The sequence below is a fragment of the Neoarthrinium moseri genome, assembly GCF_022829205.1.
Source record: "Neoarthrinium moseri strain CBS 164.80 chromosome Unknown scaffold3_Wmoseri_CBS_16480, whole genome shotgun sequence".
Lineage (NCBI taxonomy): Eukaryota > Fungi > Ascomycota > Sordariomycetes > Amphisphaeriales > Apiosporaceae > Neoarthrinium > Neoarthrinium moseri.
Window position 1 is genome coordinate 1,140,906 of NW_026055117.1, and position 26,625 is coordinate 1,167,530.

At 54.5% G+C, this 26,625-nt stretch overlaps 7 protein-coding genes across 7 annotated transcripts; 1 reads left to right on the plus strand and 6 right to left on the minus strand.

Moving 5' to 3' along the window:
• Window positions 1-85: 85 nt before the first annotated feature.
• On the minus strand, window positions 86-784 carry JN550_001726 (uncharacterized protein; the record flags this gene model as incomplete). The annotated part of the gene is made up of 1 exon (XM_049312942.1): window positions 86-784. One exon carries the CDS (start codon window positions 782-784, stop codon window positions 86-88), a length of 699 nt encoding a protein of 232 aa, XP_049176577.1.
• Window positions 785-2,363: 1,579 nt separating this feature from the next.
• On the minus strand, window positions 2,364-3,562 carry JN550_001727 (uncharacterized protein; the record flags this gene model as incomplete). The annotated part of the gene is made up of 2 exons (XM_049312943.1): window positions 2,364-3,130; window positions 3,211-3,562. The coding sequence occupies 2 exons, from the start codon at window positions 3,560-3,562 to the stop codon at window positions 2,364-2,366; spliced, it is 1,119 nt and encodes a 372-aa protein (XP_049176578.1).
• A 1,537-nt stretch (window positions 3,563-5,099) lies between these two features.
• On the minus strand, window positions 5,100-8,912 carry JN550_001728 (uncharacterized protein; the record flags this gene model as incomplete). The annotated part of the gene is made up of 1 exon (XM_049312944.1): window positions 5,100-8,912. One exon carries the CDS (start codon window positions 8,910-8,912, stop codon window positions 5,100-5,102), a length of 3,813 nt encoding a protein of 1,270 aa, XP_049176579.1.
• A 5,854-nt stretch (window positions 8,913-14,766) lies between these two features.
• On the minus strand, window positions 14,767-15,867 carry JN550_001729 (uncharacterized protein; the record flags this gene model as incomplete). Its single annotated transcript, XM_049312945.1, has 1 exon — window positions 14,767-15,867. One exon carries the CDS (start codon window positions 15,865-15,867, stop codon window positions 14,767-14,769), a length of 1,101 nt encoding a protein of 366 aa, XP_049176580.1.
• Window positions 15,868-18,557: 2,690 nt separating this feature from the next.
• JN550_001730 (uncharacterized protein) lies at window positions 18,558-19,145 on the plus strand (the record flags this gene model as incomplete). Its single annotated transcript, XM_049312946.1, has 1 exon — window positions 18,558-19,145. One exon carries the CDS (start codon window positions 18,558-18,560, stop codon window positions 19,143-19,145), a length of 588 nt encoding a protein of 195 aa, XP_049176581.1.
• A 546-nt stretch (window positions 19,146-19,691) lies between these two features.
• On the minus strand, window positions 19,692-21,415 carry JN550_001731 (uncharacterized protein; the record flags this gene model as incomplete). The annotated part of the gene is made up of 4 exons (XM_049312947.1): window positions 19,692-20,280; window positions 20,361-20,593; window positions 20,686-20,989; window positions 21,132-21,415. The coding sequence occupies 4 exons, from the start codon at window positions 21,413-21,415 to the stop codon at window positions 19,692-19,694; spliced, it is 1,410 nt and encodes a 469-aa protein (XP_049176582.1).
• Window positions 21,416-22,536: 1,121 nt separating this feature from the next.
• JN550_001732 (uncharacterized protein) lies at window positions 22,537-25,413 on the minus strand (the record flags this gene model as incomplete). The annotated part of the gene is made up of 3 exons (XM_049312949.1): window positions 22,537-22,895; window positions 22,960-24,880; window positions 24,937-25,413. The coding sequence occupies 3 exons, from the start codon at window positions 25,411-25,413 to the stop codon at window positions 22,537-22,539; spliced, it is 2,757 nt and encodes a 918-aa protein (XP_049176583.1).
• Between the last annotated feature and the right edge of the window lie 1,212 nt (window positions 25,414-26,625).

Sequence of the window (26,625 nt, forward strand, 5' to 3'; positions counted from 1 at the left end):
TTGAAAGACGATCGGCCTTTGAGTACCTGGATCTCATTTGCTCATAGCCCCTGGAAATGTATCCTCATCTTGTCATCCATGTCAACTATGCAAGTTCTCCATCAAACAGTTCCTTCAGTCTCTCCTGTGTGGTGTCCTTATCAGGATACTTCGCAAGCGCGTTGCAAGCCCTCCACCAGCGACTACCGGCCTCATTCATCTCATCGTGATCTCTCATGTACTTGCGTAACAGGTCTTTCCACTGCCTATCTTCTTCACTGAACCACATGGCATGCCGGGCATACTCCCACCAGCGCGGGTAATAACCGCTATACTCAAAGTCGATGAAGCCAGAAAGATTTCCGTCCTTGACCATGATATTCACACTTGTCAGGTCCCCATGAGTCAGTGTGTAAGGCTTGGATCGGGGCATTTTAGCTCGCAGCTTGTCCTTGAGGACTGCATCCACATGGCTAAGGGATCCGGAAATAGCAGACCACAGCTCATCATCTGAAGCCAAAGGACCCACGAGTCCTGTACTCTTCGGTACGAGACCATTGTTGCGACACCCAGCCCCTTTGGCATTCTGTAGCTTATCTGACGTCACTGAGCGAAGTTCAAAGATATGTCTCGCTGCTTGCTTCGCAATGCGCTCGTGGTCCTCCAACGTAAGATCGTTCCAGACTTCTTGGAGCGGAAGCCCTTCGATCTTCTCTTGCAACAGAATGTAACGACCATCTTCTTCCTTCCAGTCGTGGAAGACGGCTGGCACGGGAATAGTGGTCTTCAGCTTAAAGAACCTCATATTGTCCGCCTCGATGTTGTCGGCTTCGAAAGGTCGATCTTTTATAATCACCTAAGATCCCAGCGACCAGACTCCTATATCTTGGCATACATAGAAGAGTTTGTGATTGCTGCGGTATTTGTCGTAGAAGTGAGCTTGAAATGGAGTCCGGCTACAACCAGCACAGGGTACATACGGATCGCCTGCAAACCAATCGTACACTTCAGACTCAGCCGCTTTTGACAGACCGTTAAGCTTTGGGACTGTGCCGCCTGGTACTGACTTATCTTCCCTGTCATGATTCCGATGAGCATCTAGGGCGTTTTTGTTATCATCTGAAGGAGGTGCTTCATCAACTTCCTCATGTACCTCGTTTAGTGGTTCGGCGAGGGATTGCATATCCATGATGGTCTATATGGTAACCTTAATCCGTCTTCTTTATTTTGAGAGTGTCTCTGCTGACTTCTATGAAGAGGAAGGAAATGTTATAGAATCTGTAGAAGTCTAGGAGTCTAGGAGGAGACTCGTCTTTGTCGGCAAATCGCCTCCAAGCTTGACGTCTCAAAGGCGTTCCCGATAAGTCATCAGCAACGCCCAGATGGGTCCTTTGAAACATGCGTAGAAGGCTATCTTGCGCGACTTCAACAAAGAGAATATGCCATAGTCGACCCTATAACTTTTCCATGATATTGCTTTATAGCGCCTGTGTGCGGAAGAAACTAGTGACATAATGTACCTTTCATGAATAACACCTGAGTGGAATTTCCAGACATTGTCGTATCTGTCCGGGCGGCCTTGCGTAGTTACAAACGAAGTCTAGATCTTGGGATTACAAGGAAGTTTTCGACCAACATACCAATAGCAACTAGAGAACCTGGAATCAATTGGGTTGGGGGTCTACATTGTACCTCTCTCGTCAAAAGTATTTTGCAACGGGAGGGATTTTGCAAGAACGCATTTAGGGGGCTGTAAGATGAAGCCCCCCCTGAACCAGTTCATCTTGTAATGCGGCAGCTAGTAAGCCTTCTGGAAATACGCATCATAATGGTCTGTCCTAAATCCAAGTTCAACAATATTAGGACCCGCGAGGATGGGACGCCAACTAACCTTGAGCGCTATAATGCCCTCCTCCCCCAATCTGTGAGTGGCTACTTTCATTAGGAACCCTCAAATACATATTGCAGGTAAACGCTAACACTTGAACAAAGCAGGGTCAGACACGGGGCTTTATTATGAGGAGTTATGGTAGACTTTAGCATCACGAGCATTCCAACTAAATCGTCCTGTGGTAAACGCTCTAGAATAGAGTTCAGATGAGGGATTTTGAAAATGGAAAGACTCAATTTTAAACACGTTGAATTGTCACGGCGGAAAAGTGCAATAGGGGCTCGTGTCCTCAGTGGTTTTGTTTTAACATGTTTTGATTGTTTTCCCTACATGGTTGCCACGGGCCCTAGTTCAGATCTACCACACCTGTTTTCACGTGAACATATGCCTTGCACGAAACGGCGACGCTTCTCTTGAGATGCCCTTTCCCTGAACTCCAAAATGAAACTAGCCACAAAGGCCCTCACCGAGTGTCACTACACCAATCCATCGCTTACGCAAAGAACTTCTTGTACTGGGACTTCTCCTTGGCCACCCGGGCGGCGGCGACCTTCTTGACAGCCTCCAGCTCCCTGCTGATGGCGGCATCGCCGGGCACGTGCTTCTTGGCCTCCTCGAACGCCTTGATGGCGCCGTCCTCGTCCTTGAGCTTGACGAGGGCCTGGCCCTTTCTGAAGTAGGCCTTGCCCTTCTCGGCGTCGGTGGTGCCCTTGACGGCCAGGGCGTTGGTGGCGGCGCGCTCGGCGTCCTCCCAGGACTCCAGCTTCAGGTTCATCATGGCGGAGTTGTTGTTGAGCACGAAGCGCAGCGAGTCGAGGGTCTTCTTGACCTCGTCGGACGCGTCGTCAAGATCGGGCTCCTCGTTAAGGTATCGCAGACCCTTCTGGTACTTGTCCAGGGCCAAGGCGGCATCGCCGCTCTTGAAGGCCTTGTTGCCGAACTCCTTGCAGTCGGAGGCAATCTTGGCAACCTTCTGGGCGTCGAGCTTGTCATCCGAGTCCTCAGGGAAGTCCTCGTAGGCATCGCCCAGGGCATCGGCAGTCTTGGAGTCCGAGTCCAGAGCCTCGGCAGCGGCGCCGGTCAGCTCACCGCAGTCCTCGATGATGCAGTCGCGGGTGGGCTTGTCGCCGCCCTGAGTAGGGGTGTTCTCGATCTGTCGGATGATGGACTTGCCGGTGCGGACCTCGCCGAAGACGACGTGCTTGCCGTCCAGGTGTGGGGTTGCGACGGTGGTGACAAAGAACTGCGAGCCGTTGGTGCCTGAATTGGACGGAACGTATCAGTGTCTATCGTTATGAAGGCATGGAAATTGGGTGAAAGCCCGGAACCAGAAGACTTACCAGGTCCAGCGTTGGCCATGCTCAGCAAGAAAGGGCGGTCGTGCTTCTCCTCGAAGTTCTCGTCGGCAAACTTCTCGCCGTAGATGCTCTCGCCGCCGGTGCCATTGCCCTCGGTGAAGTCACCACCCTGGATCATGAACTGCTTGATGACACGGTGGAAGATGCTGCCCTTGTAGTGGAGGGGCTTGCCGCTCTTGCCCAGGCCCTTCTCGCCGGTGCAGAGGGCGCGGAAGTTGTCAGCCGTCTTGGGCACGATGTCATCGTACAGCTCGAAGGTGACGCGACCAGCCGACTTGGGGCCGATCTTGACGTCGAAGAAGACCTTGCTGCGCTTGGGAGTCTCGGCGGCCATGTTGAAGATACGTGCGTACTATGTGTTGGCGTGCTTCGCGAGCTCAATTGGAACCTAGTCTGGGAGAGAGATTGGTGATGCTTAAAGCTGCCGCAGGATCGCGATGTGGTTGGCGGGGTGATTTAGTGAAAGAAGGGCGCCCAGTCTTGTGGATTGAAGGGCTAGGTTGTGAGACAAGAAATGAATGGCAACTCTAGGAATAGCCTCCGAGTAGTGCCCAGAAGATTCCAGTCTGACAATCTCCAGGTAGCAGTAGCAGTTATTTGATGGAGATGCCAACACCCGGGAGCTGGGGGCTGAATGAAGCCTCGTCTGCATAGAAACTTCTAGGGGTCCCCCGCCGTGGGGCGCAGAAACGAGGGGTACTTGTTACCCAATCACGACTGAAGTTCGACCCGGTACGAGTTGCCCCCTGCACATAACTTCTAGTTGTTCTTCTAGTTGCCTTGGGTAGCGAGGAGACAACAGTGGCCTGGTGACAATTTCCAACGATATCTTGAATGTTTCGATGGCAGTGGATTCGCAGCAATGCCTTGCAAGAAAAGACATAGGATAGAAGATCGACCCTGAGTGTATCAAGGTTTCGGGGGCGTCTGTCAGCGCCCATAACGGTATAGTTAACCTGTAATCACCCGAGCTCAAGAAGACTATACTGACCGAGCCCGCGTAATCAACGAATCCCGGAGGCGTCAATCGTGAAAGCACGAAGCATAAGATGTAGCTACAACGAACAAGGCTCCATCTACAACTCCAATACTGCTTTGCTCGATACCTGGCTGGCACTTTAGTCCGAGCCGGTTCTTCGAGAGTCGTCACGATCTTAGCTGGTAAGACTGCCACTAGTCTTCAAGGCCACATATATTCATTTCAATGAAATCAAGCTCGGCATGCACCACGTTTGAAGGCAGGGCTTCGTGTTACTATCTGGATATCGCCGCATCTCCAAGAAAGCAACCTCCGTCGTCCAGAGGAGGAGAGTCAGTATACCGTCCCGTCACGTCGCATTCATCCAAAAAGGTCTGCAGAAGTATCAAAGGGTATTCGATTGTATGTATAAAATGCATATTTTCCGCGATGCCAGCACGCTGCATCGGCTTCATGAAGTATAAAGGACTCTTTGCCACCCCACGCCGGACCCTCCCGGTTCATCGTACACTATGATACTCGTCCAATGCTCTTTCTATTGTCGTAAAATAGCCGTTCCCACATCATATACCGAGCTGGGCGAGTCCAAAGAAACACCCCGCAAATGCAACTCGCTGAAGTAACTCCTGCCATCTATGTCGAAAAGGGTTTGCCTCCGGCGCCTTTTGGATGCTGTGTCCAGAAAACAGAGGGCAATGCAAAACGATGCTGCATCAAGAAGCCATGTCCGCCTCCGTCCCGTTTGCCTTTTCTGTGTGTCCCATCATCAAGCCCTCCTGTAAGCAAGGGCCAATTATACTATGACACCTCGCCGCTTCTTCAAAACATTTCTCTTCGCGTGCCGCCTAGGTGATGCAGGCTGGTTCGCCTGAATTTCCAACCCAAAGAAGTACTAGTGCTTCGAGTTTTCACTGCTCGGCCAGCCATCGGCTAGACCGCCGAGGAAGCCTTTCCTCTCTCTATCCTCCTTGTCCTTCCTTTCGCGAACTGTCGATGAGCCTGAGTGGTGCGAATCTCCTTTGCCATGCTTGTCCTTCTTGCCGCCTATGAGCCCGCTAAGAAAAGCGCGCGGCTTCTTGCCATTGCGGCGTAGCGTGCCACCAATGTTCGAGATATCGGAGCTGTCAGAAACTTGCCGGTGCGGATTGCCATCCCGGCCTCCAACGAATTTGAGTTCGCGGAAGATGGACCGATCATTGCCTTCAATGTCAGAGCCAGATGATCCAGGGGCGCGATAGGGATCGTTGTCCACCCAAATTGACGGACTGCCGTAGGCAAGATGGACAGAATCCATTATAGACGCCTTCTCTAGACTGTCAGCGACATCGTCGGTCGCCACCGATGCGCTCTCTGCCATACGCACAGCCTCAACTTTAGCCATGCATTCATCTGAACGTTTCTGGAGCTTGACGCAGAGATGGTGGAAATCGGCAAGTTCTCCCTCAAAGGTGTGCGAGTCGGCAGCGGCGGCATGATGGCATTCCAACCACAGCTTGATGAGAGCAGCAAAGTTCCTGGCATGGTCAATGAGGTAAGGTAGCGCGGGAAAGCCTTCTCTCGATGCTGGAGATAGACGACCGAGAATAGTGATGGGAGTCGTATAGGTAGCAGGCAGCAGGGTGGCAGCGCGCTCTGCAGGAATTGAACAGATTTGGTCGACAAAGTCCTTGAAGGGCTGTCTCTGGATGTTGAGAAATCTGTTCATCGGCTCCATCCAACTTTCCTTCTTGCCAAACGTTGACAGGTTTGCCAGCGCTTGTAGACCCTTGGCGATCAGTGTGAGTGTACGCTGGGCTCTTGGGCGGGGGTTGTCGCGTAGTAGGCCGAACAACTTCGGATTGAGGATTGCTGGACAGATGAAACGCAGGAATAAGAAGCCCGAGACGCTTGTGTATGTGACAGTTCTGAGAAAGTCGCCGTAACGATCTTCAGCGACAGCGCGGATATACTTGAGTATCTGCCGAAGCTCCGCGGGTAGTTTTGTTGCCGACGCTGCAATACATTCCCATACTTCTGTCGTAAGCTGCATTAACTGCACCCAATGCTGGTTGATATCATCGTGGTGTTGTATCCTGCTGGGATCAACCTCACAGTCTGGATTGAGCTCGTTGATCTCAAAGATCTTGTCGCTGAGTATCTCCTCCAAGTACTCCTTGCCCAGGCGTCGCATGTGAAACTCCAAGGCTTGGGTCAGCAGGGTGTTGCCACGGAAAAGAAGATTGGCCTCGCCAGCCAATGATTTGCCCATATCACGAACAAGCAGCTCCCTGTCGCTGGCCGAGTTGTTCGAGTCATTCGACTTCAACCTTCGGCTGAACCGCATTTTCTTCATGCTATTCTGCCCGCTGATACCATCGATCTCTTCTTCAACCAAGACCAACAACCACTGAACGGAGCTGTTGGATACTTGGAAGATGTTGATGAACATTTCCGCGAGCCTCCGCAGTTGCTGTGGCATAGCCGCTGCGATCTGGCTGGTCAGGCCAAGACTGAACTTGTGCAAGAGATCAGAGATCGGACGGTAATCCTGAGACATGAGTACGACAAGCTCCTCATGGTTGACCTTAACAAACATGCTTCCAATCGACTCATTCTTCTCGTCATGTATCTGATGCCACTGCTCATGGTCTTTACCTCGCTCAAGTTTGTCCAACGGAATGTCAACTGCACCACACATGATCTCGGTCAGATTGCCAGTCTTGGACAACCCTAGCGAGGCCTGAAGCTGATGGCTGAAACTATCAAGATTTCCGTCAACCCTTTTGAGCACAACGGATAAGTATGGGAGCGAGGTGGAAAGCTCAGTGAACTGCGCAGCTTCTCTCCAGAAAGGTTTGTTGGTGTCAGTTTGGGTGGTGGTGCGTGCGCGAACTTCGCCGTCCAAGATGACTTCAGCCAGATAGTTTCCAATAAGGGGGTCGCGCTCGTTCTTGTGATGCTTGTCATGTTGCTCGAACCTTTGATCGAGGCGTCGAAGTTTCGCCTCCGTGACCCTGACCTGTATCGTCTTTTCAAGTCTGAACATCTGTCCCTCGAATTCTTTGTCGTAATTGGTGACTTCTACGGCTTGCTCCGTAGCCGACTCTATCCCGTAAAGGTCTGGTACTGCGAATGCTCGAAGTAGAACGAACCAAACCTCGAAGAGAACTCTCGAATCGAGCGCTATATAGACAGGTCTGAAGATGGACAATTGTCTTGATGTGGACGAGTAGGTTGGGAAAATGGCAATGCAGTAGTCCTCATCGAGGACGGATTTGTCGAGTTGCTGTATAGCGCAGCGAGAGAGCTGGGAGAGCTCTATAATGGAAAGCACTGTCACGTCGTTTTCCGACATGAGCTTAAACTCGCCATTATCTTGCAATATACAGGAGACCCTGACCCAAGCAGTTGTTGCACCACGCAAATCTCGCGTGGATGGCCGCTTCACTATGGCGCGTGGCGATGTCGCGGTTCCCTTATCCCACAACATGACCTTGCCAACCTTTATGATATTGGCGTCTTTCGAAGCCGCAGCGCCAGCGACTGACGATCCTCGTCTTCGCATATCAGCTCGGCTGGTGGTTGGCGGCGGGTTGCCTCCCTTTGCGCTGGGCAGCCGAACTCCTGTTGGCCGGACTTGTTGCCAGCAAAGCAGGGCAGCAAGCCAAAGGTTAAATTCCTCGGCAACCAGTGGCTTGAGCAGCAGCTCGATGCCCATTTTCTGGTTCAATAATTCCAAACATTGACCACCATGTTCCGGGTAGTTGGCGGGCAGCACCCTGCAGCCTCGCAGGTCTCCTACAAGAGGGATATGGAAAGGCCCATTCTGGCCGGAATCAAACAGTAGGCTGCCTCGCTCTTCATCAATATAGCAAATGCCAGAATACCACGGCCCATTGGGCTCCCCCTGATACTCAACTTCTCCCTTCATTCGGCCACAAAGCGTCCTCATGAGCAGAAGCACCTGATTGGCATCGTCGGTAGGTATGGGGAGGGGAAGCGAGTCGACGGAGGGAGGAGGAGAAACTAGAGGAGATGTAGGGCGGGAGGACGCGCGCTTTATCAGACGTCGATTCGAGGATCTCTTGTCGTGCTTGGACGTAGACGTAGAAGTGGAGGTGGAGGATACGGTGACCTTTAGGTCCGGAGCTGGACCTCGTGAGGTGGCAGCAGGCTGGTACGCCACGGATTCCAGCGCGGCGGCGCGAGGGCGAACATCAATGTCGTTGAATGGCGTGGAACCTGACGAGGAAAACGACCCCACCCTGTGCCGATTGTCGACGGTCGAAGCAGTTGTTTGCTGGCGTAACGCGAGCGCCCCGTCCATTGTGTGCGTGCGAGGTCTCACGGCTGACCTTTGTTGTTGGGGCGGACTCGACTCGGAGCTGTCGCCTGAGCCCTCAAAGGCATCATTAAATACAACGCCCTGCCGCCGTCGCTCTCCGCCAGGTATGGAACGGGGGGAGGTCTGGGGCGACGTGGTGCCATAACCTCGGGACGGCTGTGAGGCTTGTGTCGTGCTTGTGTCCATGGGGCCGCGACCATTGTCGGAGGACTCGGGTGTAACAGTCCGGATAGTGCTCTGCACGTTGGCGGCGGGCCTAGAATTGGTCGTGGTCGTGGCCGCACCGGTGCGAGCGTCCCTGTCTCTGTCCTTGCCTCGACCTGCGTCGACGCTTCGGCGCTCCTGGCCGCTGGCGCCGTTTGTGGCTCTCCCGTCCATCATCTTTCGATTTGCTGACTTTCACACCGATGGCAGGGACTTAAGCTGCGCATTGGGCGTGCGCGGGTTCGTACAGGTCGGAGGAAGCTCTAGCTCTATGTCGTGCTCGCTGTTAGGTATACAGTATATGTGCGCCGCGGCCATCCACTTTTGCAACAGTGGGATCCCGACAAGCCAGATTTGCGAGTCTGCTCACGAGGTGTGGATATGCGTCGTCATGAACCACTGTAGTCTTCCTTCTGTGTCGTTCTTGGGGTCGAGAACTGCTGCCATCGGGAGACTACCAGCATACTAGGAGCTCGTCGAGTGTGGCCCACGGCCGCGATGTGGTCAGGTAGCTTGCTGTCAGCGTCGGCGTCGGATGCGCATCGGTTGGCCCTTGGGGGCTAAGAATGGGTCTTGGTAGGTCGGCAGGAAAAGCAAGTTGTAGTAGAATTGGTAACGGTAAATCCTGACTCTATACCCGAACAGCTGCCACCATGACACTGGCTGCGCTGCGTAACTCGGGCGGTCGTCTCCAGCACGTGGAACAGCACAGGGCCAAGTTCACTTGAGCAAGAGGGCGCCTCGGAAGCCGTCGGACGGGGCAGGACTCCAAGAAGTTTTGGTTTTGTGCAGAGGTGTCCAGGGAAATGCCTGTTTGTCGGGACGGGATCGCTTAGGCAGAGAGAGGGGGAGGATGCGCGGGGGCCCTGGTTCTGGCCGTTGACTCGCGGGCGCGGATGCAGAGGTCGGAGTTTTACTTTGCTGCTGGGAGTCGAGGCTGGACGATGAATGGACACAATAGCTTGCTGTGTGACACCCGGAGCCGTTCGAACTTGTTCCTGGCGTCTGCAACAAAGAACTGGGACGGCGGACGGGGACTGGCCGAAGGTCTACCCAACGTTTAGATGTTACCGTGTGCTTCTGGGCCTGGCACGGAAAGCTGCTGGGAGCAAATTTCGCCCGAGAGCAAAAGTAGGGCGACCGAAACGGACGACGGCCCAGATCCAGGTCGAGGTCCTAGTTAGCCTGCCGCAGGACAGGACAGCTTATTTCGCACCTGGGGCAGATGGAGATGACCTTGTCTCAATAATGGGATCGCAGTAGGGCACTTGCAGGGGGGCTCTGGTCGACGCCAAGAGTCTACCACGGTTGCAACAGCAGCACCGTCCTGGTTGTCTGGCATTTGCATCTGCGTCTGCGTCTGCGTCTGCGCTGCGCTCCTCGTCGTCTACATGGAACGTTGGCTGGCTGACACGGGACAGGACAGGTCAGGGCAGGGCAGGGCAGGGCAGGGGAGGGGAGGGTAGGCAAATAGTTGGAAAGCAAGAGAGGTATGTATGTAAGTTGAGGCGGATCCGGAGGCCCAAATCAACCACATGCGGCCGCAGCGCCCATATGTACTGACGCAAAGCGGACAGGACAGATACAGGGCAAGCAGGGACAGCTAGGAATGGATGGGACTAATCAAGAAGAGAAGACACTAAAGTTACCCTGCTACATGTAGGTTAGACCGTGAGACGAGCATCAGGTTGGGAGTTTGGGGCAGAGCTACGGTCTACTGTGTACTATGGCACTACCCATGGTACTATGGTACTATGGTACCGCAGTCGACAGGGTATCGCCTGACGGGCGACAGGGGCCCACCGGGTTTTGGGTCTTGGGGGAGCCCTGGGGGGGCGTCGCCTGGCGGCTTCCGTACTGTGCTGATCACCCGCCCTCGCCGTCCTGGAGTATACTCACTCCCAGGTCGCCGTCGTCCCATTGCGGGTGCCCAGAGGCCCAGATCCCGTGCACCTCCAATTGGCACAAGAGAAAAAGTTTCTTTGTCGGTTGTTAGAACGCGGTGCGCTGCAAATCTCGGCATCTGCAGACGCCCGTGCCAAACCTCATCCGGATGCTACTCAATAGTGTTGGAAGACGGCTGAGCAGCCCTGGAATCCCATGTGATGCTTTCTTGGCCGGCCTCAGGAAAGCTCCAAGCAACGGCACTCCTTACCTACCAAGTGCTTGCCACGAGCCCTCCTGCTCTATATTATGCCCGTGCTATCAGGCCTATGTACAGTACAGTACACATGGACAGTAACGGCAGACGAAATGGATATTGGGGGGAAGATATAGGACAAGAAGTAGCCAAAGCTAGCAGTCAGCATGTCCCGAGTTACTGGTGCCGTTCTTCCCAACTAGAACATTTCGGATGAGATCCGCTGTTACATTCATGACCCAATAACCCGAACGTTTGGTAAGCCGGCAAAGGATAGACGAAACAACCAACGTACAACAGACCACCTTGTGTCCCGTACGGAGATAAGCCAGGCTTGTGTTCATTTCCAGAATCAAAGCTTACTACTGTACACCGAAGCAAAAAAACAGAACCAAATCATCAGATCATGCAGCTCCTAGGGCTTTTACGAACACGTCAACGACCCCCAGGTACGCCTACCACAGGTTTCTTACACACGCGGTCTTGCGGAACCACTCAAGCACCGACACCGACGAGATGTTCGGTCCCGTCTGGCTTGTGTACATAGTCGCCGCTGCTGGACACGCAACCTGGCGTAATGCCCAGGGGCGGACAACCTGGTCCTCGTACCTCATGCGCAGCGGTGCACTGGCATCCATGGGCCTTGCAACCTTGTACGCCCCAGAGATTTGGACGACGTTCGTCTTCTGTTCGGCCGTTTGATGGGTGTACCTGCGCTGGCGGCGCATTCGGCACTCTTGACTGTACCTTGCATGAGGATCATCGACGTTGGTAGGTTGGTAGGGCCGCCAGCGCGCTGTGAGTTGACCACCCTGCATCTCCAAACTCAATTGGGAGATCAGTTCGGACGACAACTACCGTACCCTGCCTCGGTGCCCGGGCCAGGCCCAGAACCAGTACTACTTGTTTGCTTTCTCATCTCACAATCGTGCCATGACATTCTTCGCAACCCGGGCCTTTGGCTCCTTTGTCAGCAATGTCAAACTTTCCTGTTATCTCCATTGCCTGCCGAAACCCCAGACCTTGATATGTATCCATTCGATATTCCCGAGACCACAAGTCCCAGGCCCAAACCCCTGTCCTGCTCTCTGCGTTCCACAGTACAAGGAATCTTGGGTCAGACATCGTGGGAAGATCACCCCCTTTCATCTGTGCCGTCTTGTCAATGCCCTGATGTCAACCAACGACGACGACCACCACCATCAGACATCGTGCCCGCGTAGCGAGCTAGCGACGAAAGTACCTGGCGAGAAGGTGCACGAGCTTTAGCAACACGGACTGTGTTGATGTTGGAGTCAGAGCTTGCTTACCCAGAACCTGGCAAGCTCCATAAATGCCCTAGATAGTAGATCACGCATACCCATTCCTGCAGGGACTCGAGACCCCGAAGGATCACTAATGCTACCTACTGCAAGCACGATTTCCCACGATCGAAGCCCACCAAGGCAAGTGTTGCGTACCAAAAATTCCCAGAGTCCGGGTCCCCGTCTTGCGCCAGCCTGTGCGCAGCTGTTCACTCGAGACAAGATTGACATAGAACAAGATAGCTCCAGCCAACTACAGATCGCAGCAGCGAAGATGGCTTTATTTTCCGGGAATTAAACGAAACATACATATTCCCCAGCCAGGCCAGCGTCCCTAGGTGCATGGGCAGGTCGACCTTAGTTTCCAGTCGCCAGCCAATCAGGTGCGTCAAGGTCCCTGCATATTGCGACGAGTCTCACACGAAACGTGACTTCTGCTACCTGCGATCTCTTGCATGGCTAGAAGCTCTGAGGAACCAGGTGGCCGGTACTGCAATCACGCACCGTGTCAGCATGGCGTCCAAGGGTAAGTACAGAAGGCAGTTCACGATGCTTTCTTCTGCAACCAACATAACCGACTATTGTCCACCCCCGTTGCACGGGCCATGTAAGCAGTAAGTCAGCGCTCGGAAGATTGCGCCTGGCACGGCGAGATTACGCCGTCCCCAGTCCTGGGGATCGCTAGTCGTGTCTAGTAGAAATCGTGAGTCCGGGGGAGAGAAACCAGTTGCTTTTTGGTCCTTGATTCTCCAAGGCCAATGTCGCGTAAACTAGTTGCTCGACATGCGCCTGGTTAGACGAGGCGCGCCGCCGCTTCGACTCCAGAAAGTCGGCCCCGGCAACACGCAGAGAAAACGACATCTAGGGCTAGGTGGCTCTTGCTTTTGTCTGGCCGTAGAACGCAAGTGAATTTTTTTTTCTTTTCTTCTTCTTGACCGGTTCTGAACCAATGCATTTCCCAGATATGTGCAGCCAGCCGAGGAGCCAGTGAAAAACTGACAGACCGCTACATTGCTTCCACCTAATCTGATACGCAGGCCAGGAGAAATGAATTAAAGACCGCTCATTAGGGGGACCCTTATCAATGGGAATACCGCATATATACAGCTTAGAAGCCGGTTCCCCTGTGAATCAACTATAAGCACCCCCTCTCCTCAATATAACATTCCATTTACAGAGTCCAACCATTGGCCAGCTTACGGGCTCCATGCTCAATATGTGAATAGACTGCTAGTCGTCGTCAGGGCTGAGATTGTCAACCGGCTGAAGTCGAACTATGGGAGGCCCGGAATTTCCGGGTCTGCTAGACGAAGAATTCTGGAGACGAACGGATCACGGCTCCGGATGGTGTACGCACGTATACTCACTCACACAGTGCGTACCAGCAATGCTAGATAACCAACCTAGCTCGATGACGCATTACGCAATTCGTCGCTATTTCCTAGAGGTCCGCTCTGCCCATCAGCTCCATCCATACATAGTGGCTGTGTATGAATCAGGAACCCAAGCCCTAGCCGCCGTTAGAGAGTCAGCTATGTGGGCAGATAGTCGTGTCTTGGCTGGCAGCCCGGGTCAATCCTTCAGCTCTGCGTTCGCGAACCCGAGGCCACCTATCAGCAGCATTCTGGCTAGCTTCATCTTTTAGCACGCATGTGAAGGGTGATAGCTTCAAAGATGGTGGCGGTGGCTAAGGGTGGGCTGCTAGTTAGTCCAAAAGGCCGGGCAAAACCTTAGGCTCGCAAGAACGCGCGCTCAACCAGCTAGCCAGTAGTGTCCGAGGTTTGATGGATTCGGACCGTCCCCTGGAAGAGCTGCTTGTGGAGGCGCGTCGATCCCTTATCTATGTGCACTATGTGTGAATGGATATCTGAAGAGGGCGCCACTGGCAGCATCCGGGAATAGCTCACCAGCGGTCTGGCAGAAGGGATCTCGATGCCCTCTCGCTAGCAATGACTATCGAAAAAAGTCCATGGGAGGTGTTTGGTTTGCAATGACCCATGGGATTTTGGCTTTTCCCATCCTAGGATGGGAAAACCAGTCGGTCGAATGACCCCTGAGCAGCTCATCTAATTCCACCGTGGTCAAGATGCCAATAGTGCGAACATGCAGCACCAGGGATCAATCATGAGTTGCGTCACTGAAGTTTTCCATTTAGATTGCATGCAGAAATACTCTTTCTTGTCCTACTTTCTGCTTTGCTGGCAGGCTGTACCACATATACAACATGATTCTCCTCTCCAACCTATCGCATCACCCTCGCTCCGTCTCGGCCGTCCGGTCTTGCGCTCAATGGGGAATATAGTAGTCGCTATCCTCTGCTCCTTGCGGGAAATGAAGAAAAAAAAGAGAGAAAAGGTTCAAATCAAACGTCCCAAAAAGCCCAAAAATATTCGAGAAGTGAAAATTCGACCCTGTCGGGTCCTGTAAAATAGCATATCCTGGACGCCCATGTCCTGTCGACTCCTATTTGCCCAAGTTCGAGCTCCCTGTAATTCAGTCTTCAAAATTGTACGTTTTGGGTTCTGCAGCCAAAGACGTTGCACTGTGACAAATTCTTGATGTGCCACAGAACGTGTGTTTGTTATCTTCACTGGGGACCCTCGATAGGGCTGATGGGTAAACTCCGTGCAGCGCTGAGATCGGTACTGCCAGTGCGTCGCAATGCCTGTGACATAGTCTCGATGTTCAATTCACTGCCACTGCCAGCTCCGAGGGTGTGTTGAGCAGAGATCGGACTGCCAAGCGGCTTTCGGCTGGGGGACATATCCAGCCCCTTGATGGACCCCGACTTGCTCGTGGGCGGAGACGTCTCGGGGCCCTGAGATGAGATGGGTGATCTGACCGGCGAAGGAGAGCGGTTGATGCCGCTTGAAGACAGTGACGTCAAACCGGCAAGCTGCATTGAATCCCGGCTGCTTGCCGCAACACCGTGTGCACCTTGCTCTGCCTGGACCACATCTGCAAATGAGATGAAACTCAACCGCCGAACATCGGCCGAGTCCAAGGAGCCGTAGTTGGACGCAGCTTCTTCCTTTTCAGCCAGTGACTGCAACTCATCGACCCAGGATGCGCTCGACTGCGTTTCGTAGGTGGAAGCGCCAGTGACCGTCACGGAAGCAGGCTGGTGCGAGGCGTGGGTGACAATCTCGACACTGTCAGGGCTGAGGTGGTCGTTGGTGATGGCTTCCGAGGTCGCATCAAGGGCCGGCGGGATGTGGTTCTCGACCTGGATATGAGAGGGAATGGCCGGAGAATTGGGCATGACAGCCGCGCTTTCTTGGACATCTCGCTCGAAAATCTGCGAGCCGGCAGGCGAGGCAAGGCGTGGGGAGGTGGAAGAATAGCGCCCTCGGCCCGGAGACGACGGCATCCTCTGTGATGCGTCCATGGGTCCGGGCGACGTCTGTGTCGATCGCCTCGACGATAGCTGGGAAGTGTCCTGTGTGTGCGGAGGACTGGGAAGACTCGACTCGGCTTTGGAGGCGAGGTGTGTCCCAGCAGAAGCTGTACTGGGCTTGTCCTCAGTCTTCTTCTTTCCGAACCCGAAAAGACTCCGCTTCTTGCCCTTCGTATCGGTGTCGGTCCCCTTCTCGTTGAGGGTCGGTGTGGATCCCGAGGTTGAAGTCTTCTCGCTCAGGCTCGGCGCTGAGCTCTGCTTCTGTATATCTGCTGCCGGCGCGAGGCTCATTGTGTCGGCTGTTCTAGAGAATATCGCAGATATGTCTTGAGAGAGGAAGAGGCTTGTTTTCGCCGCTGGAATCCTGACAGATACCTGGATGCCTGGTTAGATCCCGACGGAGGTCTTTAAAGGAGCTTAGCAGTAGCTGGGGGTCGGAGTTCCACTATTGGGACGGTGAGCGAGCAAATGTGGGGGAACGAGACGGCGTTGTGCGCGGCAACTCGTATGGAGGGGGGGGAGCGAGAAACGGGCAAATGGGCGTGTGTAACGTAAATGAAGAACAGCAGTCTGTCGTACGGGTGCACGGCGTCGCTATTATTCCTCTCTCTCTATCTTTCTCATGCTGGTGCGTTCAAACTAACGCCAGAGAAGACGTACCTTGCTACTGAATGTGCTCAAGATGGCGACCGCTCAACTGGGACGCTAAATGCGGAAGCTCTGCAAGCTGCAGGTGCCAGGCTGCTGGGAGGCTTCTGTCTTGAGAAGGATGGATGCGACTGATGTATTCTCGAGGCTCCAGGCGTGGTGAGTGCGCTCGGCAGGGAGCGTTTCGTGAGCACTCGTAAACTGCAGAGCCGTAGGGGAAGGTCCGCGACGTCCAATTGCACCCAGGTAGGCCCAGGCACGCAGGCGTATTGTGGGCTGGGAGAATGACGAAGATATAGGTTGTTTGGGGGGAAATCGCAGGAGCTTAATAGAACCACCGCCGTGAGATTGACGCCCCTTCCAAGAGTTCCGGAACCGCGAGCGAACAAGCTACCAATGGGAAGGATCTGGAACGTAAATTTGTCTTTTCTGGCGTGCGGCAACGGGTAGCGTTGGCTGTTCGGATACTCCGCGAAGCTTGGTGCACGAGACCACCAATCCTGGGAGGTGATTTCAAGCCTGCCCGTCGGGAGATTTCGCTGCTGAGGGGATACGAGACAGAACGCAATCACGAGTTATGAAGATGGTTGATGTTTTCCCACGTTTGCTGTGCTATAGCGGACGGCCAAGAGGACAGTCCAAACGATGATATTTGGGTATGGGTATGGGTATGGGTATGGGCAAAGCAAAGTAAGCGGAAGCAGTGCAGTACGAAGGCGATGGAGCAAACGCTTGGCGGGATTGTTTCTCAAGTCTCGTGAGCTTGGGTCGGGGGCGCGGCAGCGTAATGTCGTCTCACGTAGATGACGGGAAGATATTCCTTATGAGCCACCTAGTTACCTTGGGGGGTTGCCGGGGCTATTTAGAGACATGTGTATCGCGCGGTGCAGGCCAGATGACGGTGGCCTCGAGGCATTTGGGACGAGATTCCTGTTTGCTGCGTCCAATAATGCCCACCGGCGGCCCCTCGTCCCTGGACATGGACGGACGGCCGTTTCCAAGTCCAGGACCCTTTAATGTTGGTCACGGCTATCAGTGGGAAACAAGACCACCCGGCCCAATTGGCAACCCTTGACAGAGGCTAATGATTGGGTCAGGCCCGGCACGGCGCATCGCATAAATCAATGCAATCAATCTGCTGTTGCTGAAAATAAGAATAGGGTGGCAGAGAATGCCTTACACAGCCTGTTTTAAGCCTCCCCGCGCAGCGGCCACTGGCCAACTTTGGGCTGCTCCTGGCGACCTGGGCGTCTTGTTCACGGCACGCGAGCCAGGAGCCACGATCGTCAACTGATGAGTGAGGAGGATCCCACTTTGAACCCTGACGATCGGATTCGAGACTAGACGATAATGCAAAACCGCCTGATTACGCAGCAGTCCTTACCATGGCAACCTAAATAAGGAGCATGGTCCATGCCATGCCTCTCCTGTGGTCGGGTACCCTAAGAAGCGCAAATACTTACACGGTACCTGACAGGCCAACCAGACTTGGTGCTGGACGTCGTCTTGGGGGGGTTTGCTGGGACGACGCTGGAGCTCGGCACTACCGAGAAAGTCGCCCAGACGGGACAGATTGGCATCCATCGTCGTCGCCGCCAGCGTCGCGATCACAGCAATCCCCCATCAACGAGGAAGAGCAGTCGGAACTTGGGCTGCATTGGGAGCTGACAACTCCTTCAAGGAGGAGTGTGTTTCTGATTCCATCATCCCACTGGAACCCAACGGTCGAGTATACCAAGGGGGTACGTCACAGGGAGGGGCACTCGCTCGTTGTTGAGCCTGACGGTCGGGGGTCGCACTGCTGTCGATCCCGACCGCTTGCTGCCTTTGCCTGAACTGGCAGTCTCCTGACTCGGTGCCCCGGTCGGGGGGTTGCTTTGGGGGACGGACGCCGGAAGTGGACTGGGGCTGGAGAGCTGGAGAGAGAGCGAGCTGAAGCTGATGGCTGACGTAAGGTACTACTAACCTATGGTACCGTAGTCCAAGGAAGAAGTTAGCGTGGAACTGGACAACGAGCAGCTATCATGACACGTGACCCAGCGAGCGCCGGGCCGTCAATGCTTCCGCAGAAATTTGTATGGGCCGATGGAACGGGAAGCTATCATGGCCAGGAAAAGCTCCTGAGACGCCGTGAAAATCACTTTCGATTCGAGCCACCCTTGCTGCGCGACCGTCAACGTCCGGCAATTGGGTCAATCCGACATTCTGTCCTTGTCTTTCGTATTTCCGCCCCATCGTTCTTTTCGACCTGCCGGACTTGATGAACTGAGCACCGAGGCGTCGACCCTACCCAAAGGCTGAACACCCGTGCATACATACATCCCCATCCCAGGATGGAGCGACCCGTCCTCCAGCCTCTCCGGAGGCTCACAGCTTCCGTCAACCTCACGAGCATACGGTCACAATCGACGACGCGCCGGACAAAAAAGGCCCTCAAAATCGCCCCCCACCCGTCCTTTCTGGACAACGGAACCGACGACCACATAGTCTTCAACCCGCCCTCGTCCGCGCCCTCCGTCTACCACACCCCCTTCAAGTTCCTGCCCAAGACCGACCCGCGGCGGCAAGCGAACCTGACCCAGCTGCTGCGCGCCTCGGCCCCGGCCTCATCCCCGTCCGCCCCCGAGGTCGGCGGCACGCCGTCCTTCGTGGCCCCCAAGCACAACGTGACGGCCGAGCAGATCGAGGAGATGCGGGCGCTGCGTAGCAGCGATCCCGCAACGTGGAGCGTCCTCGCGCTGGCCAAAAAGTTCCAGTGCAGCAACTATTTCGTGCTCATGTGCTGCAGGGCCAACCCCCAGCACCGACAAAGCGAAAAGGAGCGGCTCGAGGCCATCAAGGCCCGGTGGGGTCCGATTCGGACTAAGGCGCGCGAGGACAGGCAGAAGCGGAAGGTCATGCTCGGCAGGGGCGAGTTATAGTCTCGCGAACGTCGCGACCGCCATGGCTAGGATGCGCACGCCATCTCCAGGAAGCGGGCCCACGGCTGTTCGAGATGAAGCGACTCGACGACAAAACGAGAGACCGGAGGGAGGAGACGGAGGAAGACGACTTGTACGAGACGTGTTTCATGTGTGTGTATAACAGAGTTCTCGACTGCGAGACGAGAACAGAGCAAGGCCGATGGGTATCCAAAAAGCATCTGGCTTATGCCATACTTGGCGTTGGGAGATACATTTAGACAAGGCATAGCAAAAAAGGCACGGCATCTGCTGTCGGGTACCACAATCCCCCTTCACTGTACATCACCAGATATTGTTGTACCTGGCTTGCCAGCAACCGGCAGGCCAAAGACCTTTGTATAATCAAATCAAATTTCAAACCAGTCCGTGGTATTACTCCTATACTCCGTGAGTGCCCTGCATGATACTCCCTCCCTGATGTGGGCATGTGCCCACGAGCCTACCGGGTCCACGATATAAAGTGGCACGGTGTGCCTGCCCAACTAATTTTTACCATTTCTCGTTTCATGCCTTGACGGTAGGAAGACTACTCCTCCCCTTGCCCGGCTCCCCGGTCTCGTAGTCCTTCTTGCCGGGGATGGCCCTCCAGCACCACCCACACCAGCTCCTCGCCCGCCCGCTGATCTCGCGGCCCAGGATCTCGCCCTTGTTCTTCTCGTCCTCCCACTCGGGCACGCAGGCGCCGACGCGGATCATGCTGAGCCGCTTGGTCTTGACGACGCCGCCGATGCCCTCGATCTCGTGCCGCGTGTAGCCCGGGCCCAGCTGCGTCGGCGACGGCGTGTGGCCGCGCTCGTGGTGGTGCTCCGGGGGCGACGACGGCGGCGACGGCGTTGCGACGCTGCTACTGCTGCTGCTGCTACTTGCCGTCGCCCACGACTGGAACGGGTGCGGGTTGGAGGGCGGCGGCGTGCCCGGGTTCGACAGCACATGCTCGCGCGCGTCGGCGGCGTCGCAGTCCGTCTCGTGCTCGCGCTCCTTGGCCGCGCAGCACTCGGCGTCCCGCCCGCAGATGACGCCGCGGTCGCCGTCGCCGATGCCCGTGCCCAGCCCGCCGATCACGTCGCCGTACTGGTTGCGCCAGCGCCATATCCTATTTTGGGGCTTCTCGTCAGCCTCCAGTCGCAGTCTGATACCAAACATGGCCACTAAATATGTCTGGGAATCACTCACGTCTGGTACTCATGGTCTGCGCCGCGTATACTCCTCCCGCAGGGCTGGCAGAGCCAGACACCCTCGCTCTGGCATGTGCAGATCGCACGCTTCATCAAGTCCGCATCAATAGGCGTATCTGGCTTGAGTCGCGGCTTGGCGAGAGCCCCAAGCGGTGCTTTAGTGCAGCGGATGCAGAGACGGCGGTGTCTATCGCGGAGCACAATTGGTGCTGGCGGTTTGATGGCACAGTTCTGGCGAGGTACAGGTTAGCGGCGGATACCTTGACCGACTCCCTCACGAGAGCTCTACAGCGCCCAAAGGGCAAGACGGCGGGGAGACGAACCCGACAAACGACCCTCGCACACCTCCGACACTCGGCGACCATGTCGCGGGCACACTGGCCGCTCTTGCCGTTGTAGTTTCCGCCGGCCCGGCCGATATCCTCCATGTAGAACCAGTTGCCGGCGCGGGCGCGGTACCGGAGCGTGTCGTCGGGGTCGAGGGCGACGTCCTCGTTGACGCAGTGCAGGGTGTGGGTGATGAGCGAGCCGCGGTACTGGAGCAGGGCCCCGTGGGCGCGCCGGCACGTGCGCGACAGGTTGTCGAGCGAGATGAGGTCGAGGGACGAGGCGATCGCCATGACGACTCTGCGGGTTACCCTCGTGTTAGTACTCCAGCTCCGGACGGGCTTTGCCAGAAAACCCGCGCGAGCTTTCGTTTTGAGTCGGGACAATTGGCAGAACGAGAAGGACAGAAGGGGGCAAAGGGGGGGGATGGGTGCCAGCCTACGGATAGCATCCGAGAGCCTCCGTCATCGCGGTCTTGTTGAGAGGTTCCGAGCCATTGCTGTCCGTCGTTGTGCTGCTGGAGAGCTCAGGATGTTGGGCTTCATTGTCCTTGTCCTCCTCCCGGTGCCCGCCCTTATCTGCGCCATTGGCCGGCTGGGCATGTTGCAGCGTCTGGCCATTCCACTCGGGCTTCGCGCCGAAATGATGATAATGGTTGTACGCTTGCCTCTGCTGCTGGGCGGTTGGCGGTTCTTCCTCCTCGTCGAGATCGACGAAGACGGCCATTGCGGTTTGATGTGTGTTGTTGTTACGGCACAATACGTAGCTCGAAAGAGGTGACGTAAGATAAGATAGATAAACAGGTAGATGGAACGGCTTGAAGCGACAGACAAAGAATCGGAGGTTTGAACCAAAGGAGGCCAGAAGTTATGAACACATCTGGAAATGCCGCGCCGCTTCCACCGCTGCTGCAATCCCCTTCCTGAAAAGACCTCGTGGTCGACGGGAAATACAAGGAGCACGGTTCCTCTGTCTCTCCTAAACCGGAGCGTGCCTGTGTGAGGTAGGTCGCAGGTTGGCGTGTAAGTGGGAATCTCGGGCCAGGTGGATTGGAGGCTTGGAGGCTTGCTGGGATGGCTACGACCCCTCTAACGTTATCAGATCCAAAGAAAGCTCCGCTGCAACCCGCCAGCGCCCTCTAGGCTCTGGGCATAATTGACACTTATATTGGGAGTGGGGAAACGCTGGAGAGCCAGCCCTGGTTGGCATCGCCTTTTACTTGCTGGAGTGCTATTTTGCTATGGCAGGTGACGCGGGACATAGCGCCTCTGGATGATGCTGAGACTGGAGGGGCGTTTTCCCGGTGTCAATAGCTGCAGCTTATTATGTAGGTGTGACTCGGCTTTGCGACTATTTACATAACAGTTTCTACGCCGCGCTGCATCTGGCTCCTTTGGGTTTCGTAGCACGCACTCAATCGTAACCTCACTGTGGGAAGGCTCGACGGGTTGTGCAATCGGCCGCGTCAACTATCGCTGCTCTGGCCAACCCATGGAGATCACAATACTCTAATAATACTACAAGACTGGTCCTCACCATCTTATAGCTCGATACAGCACCCTCCGATATCCGGCGTGAAGCTTTCATTACTCGTGAATTGTATTCATGTTTCTAACCAAGCATATGAGAATTGTAGCTGCAAATGGAACATCCCATCCAAGGGTAATCATAATCTCTCTCGGATGCCTCGGATTGTAAAAGCTAAAGTCTATAGTTGAGCTCCAAATCTATACCAACACCAAAGTTCATTAAGACATTAGATATATGCGTGCGTGTACTTGGTCTCCCTGTTACCAGCACCTTCTCAAAGAGCGAGCGCAACTTTGTTTCCAGCCCGGTATATTGAATTACCATGCAAACACCATCAGCGCCGGGTTCAGCGCTACCGGCAGGAGGAAATGGTTGACGGTACACGCGGCGAGAGGCCAGATGGCAGCAAAATCTGTAATGCGCCATTGCCAGGGGAACACAAAATTGCCGCAGACCATGAGGGCGGTCATGAGGGTGCAGAACACGAAGGTGCCCTTGAAGCGTTTGAACAGGCGTGGGATCTCCTCGACAAAGTTAACCTCCTCCAGCTCCTTGGCTGTAGCGCCCCAGTTCATGTCAATGGAGAAGAAGTGCGAGAGGAGGGCCTGCGAGATGTGCAACTGGATGCCTCCCAGGAAGATCGACATCATGGGGATCCATTTTATGTTGTTCCAGACTGAAAGGGGTATGTGTCAGTCCTGGCGTACGTTATCAATATGGGAGGCGAAGAAAGGACTTACTAGCTTCCACAAGGCCCTGTTGGTTGAGACGGTATCGAAGAATTGCCAGGGCAAAGTTGCCAAAAGCAGTGAAAACAACAATGATTGAGATGTAGATAGCAAACGAGTCGAGGTAGTATTTGTCGAGAAGACCGAAGAACCAGCCAGAGAGGAAGTAGTTCGCGACAGTCAGGGGCCAGGCAGCGCCGATTGCATAGTAAGTACCAATGTACGCCATGATAGTCACCTTCTTTGGCAGAGGGATGGAGGAGAAAAGGAACTTGCGGAACAACGGTGTCAGCGGACCACGAGTGATCCAGTATCGGAGGGGGTTAAACAAAAGCTCGTTGCAGCCGTACGCATACTTCTCCCACCGAGCCAGTTCATCGTACACCGTCAAGGAGACACCCTCCTGGAAGCCATCGCCGGTGTAAGATGCGAACCGCAGAGTGTAACCCTTGACTTGCAGTTGCAGCGAGATTTCGAAGTCCTCCGACACGTGAGATTCGGACCAGAACTTCTCGTAGCCATCCTCGTCCTGGTACACGACCGCGTCCTGCAGTGCCGACCACCGCAGCATGGCGTTGTGGCCTACAAAGGGGCAAGCATCTCCGTGGGCAACGGCGAATGTGATGGCGGAGTAGATGAGCTGGGTAAACCAGGTGACACCCTTCTCGAAGAACGATGTTGTGACTTGCATAACACCAGAAGAGAACTGCAAGATAGCAACTTCCGGGGACTGCTCCATTTCGCTGACGGCGTCCAGTAAGCAGTCTGCTGGCACACGAGTATCTGAGTCGATGATGAGGATGTAATCACCAACTCGGATGTTACCCTCTGCCCAGGTGCGCCCTTCATCCTGTTGGATGACCTCCTCGAGACATTGCTGGTAAGCAGTATTTTCATCGTCCTGAGTCCAAGTCGGGCCTCGCTGCAGTTCCAACAGTTTGTCCTCCACACGGTTGCTAACCATTAGCGCGTAGTTCATGTTGGAGGCCTTCTTGAACTTTCCACGGCGCAAGAAGACTTGCTCTCCTTCGGCCGGCTTGGGGTTGTGCTTAGGGCGCGCGACCCATCCAATGTTGTTCTCTTCATAAAACTCCCGCCGGGCTTCGGCTTGCTCCTCAGAGATCAGCTGCATACCATCGTCGTTGACGAAGATGTTCGCGGAGCCGCCTTGCATTTCGTACGTGGATATCGCCTGCTTCAGCGAGCTGATGGTCGGCCGGATGACTCCGTTCAGACCCTCCTTGTAAACTGGCATTTGTACAGTGACATGGGGTAGCGTGCAGTAGTTTCGGTCCAGGCGTTTTGGAGCCTCCCCGGAGTAAAATCGTGAGTTCGTGTCGATGGCAGATATCGGACCAAAGATTTGGAATATGTTGGTGACAATGGTCTGGAAGAAGAAAAGGGAGATGAAGAATTGTGCCGGGATGGCGGCTACTAGTGCCAGTCGAATATAGGACCCGTCGATGGCGAGTTGGTAGGCGAGATTTCGGATACCCAAACCTAGGCAGGCGATGGTTAACATTATGGTCAAGGCGACGGTGATTGGACTGGTAAGCTTCAGTTTTCGGACTCCTTTCTCGAGAGCAGCCTCGAGGTCAACAGCAGACACGCCAACTTCAACCGCGTTCTTCTCGGCCGCCTTCTCGTCTTCCTCTTCGTCTTCATCACCACCAGTACCCCAAATCATTGTCATCAACTGTCGTTCCAAGGCCTCAGCTCTGAGTAGCAACTTCTTGGGTTCGTCGTCCCAAACGACGAGGATCTGGGCGTCTTGAATGAAGGCGGCAAAGTGGTGCTTCTGGCACCTTGGAAGATCGCGCATAGACGGGAGCACTTGCAAATGCAGTCCGTCTGGCAGGGGGATATAGTCATAAGTTGATCGCTTCGAGCTCAGAATGACATTAATGACTCGAGTGTTCACGGTCATGGCGCACTGCAGAATCATGTTAGACAATGGCGTGCAGCTCTCACTCGGCAGTCATAACACACCCTGACATTGAGTTCCATAGCCATCTCAAAAAGACTCCCTTGCATGTTCCGAAGCAATGGTGGGCAGCAGGCGTAGTCGTTTCTACCTTTCTTGATGACTGCCCCTTCGCCGGGCAGCATGCCAGTTGCATACTGCTTCTCAAGCTGTTGCTGGTAAAGCCAATTGCACATGACATCGGCCTTCACGTCCAGCAAGCTGTCTCGAGCCGAGTTCCGGAAGTCACCTTGTGGGTACAGAGATGTGCGGCGTGAGTATACCGACGCTGGACGAGAGCCGTATTGGCTTGAAGGTGTTATCACGCCCGGTGTCGAGCCCGCGACAGGAGTGCCTCTTGAGTATTGTGCAGTCTTCTTCGACGCGGAAGTCATGTCTTTCATATTCGTTTCATCCTGGGCGCCCGAATTCTTTTTATGGCCTTGCTTCTCCTCTTCTTTCTTCGCCCGCCCGGGCGCAAGATAGGACTTGAGGAATCCCATGGCGATAAGTGCTGGAAATCTGAACGAGTGACAAAAGCACTTATCAACAACAGCGAACGATGCCCCTCATGGAAGGGGAATTGAGATGGAAGATGGTTCACCTTGTGAACATAAGAGTAAGTGAGATCAAAAATGGGCTGTAAGAAAAATTTAGGATCAGAGGCATGGAATCCTAACTGGTAAGACCGACTACTCCAGTTCTATTATCGGAACACCATAACATCGGGCTGGGATCTAGCCACTGGACCAGTCTATTGGCGCCCTGCAGTGTGGTCCGGGTCCAGACACGCATTGTACATGATGACACAGGTTGGCATTCTTTTGAGGAGATCCGAGCTGATTTCAGGCCAACAGGCCGATTGGTAGTTGGTGAGAAATGGAGCTATGACATGCATCGATACCAAGCCAGGATGGCGGTTAAGCTGTATCACGCCTGATAGTCTTTCAGCTCCCCCCACTGTCAATAAAGAAGTCGAGTTGCGAAGGGCCATCCTGGTACTCTGCAGATGCGGTACCAACTCTATGAGCCCTGAGCCACCAGATACAAGAGCAACGCCTGAGAAGGAATTTGCAGACTGGCTTAGGCTGCACTGATACCTTGCTCGACGAATCCAGAACTTGAGGCTGCCTACCCCTGGCTATCAATTTTGCCGAATACGGGAGGAGTACTGATAACGCACTAGGCATGCAGATGAGCTGTACGTCCGGGTATACGGGCACCTCACAATGGAATAACTGCTCTACAGCTCTAGATAGCGTACTATGTATCCATAAAAGCCGAACAGTATTTCAACGGAAGCATGAAATCATGTCAGTTCACGACTTGATCAAGGGCAACAATCAGTCTGGAGCAATCAATCTGACATTCCACGGGAGAGGAGTTTCAGAGTGTTGGATAAAGGTGTGCACATTCCTTGATACCGGGGCTGTAGCTGCATCATGCAGGTGCGGTAGGCTTGGCCGAACAATAGCGGAATCGCCCCCCAGCAACCATGGCCACAACGGGTGACCCAGCCTTTCAACAGTTTAACCACGCACAAAAGAATCAGACAAGGGAACTCGAGGCTAACTTCTAGCAAAGGAGAGCTGTCTAAAGCCGGAACCGATCCGGGACTGTTCGAGCCTTGAACTGGCGCCACGTTTTCGGGTCTTGGTCAGTAAGTATATAACGGAGTGATTCCTAATTCCAGAGACTACCGTTACTTGTCGTGG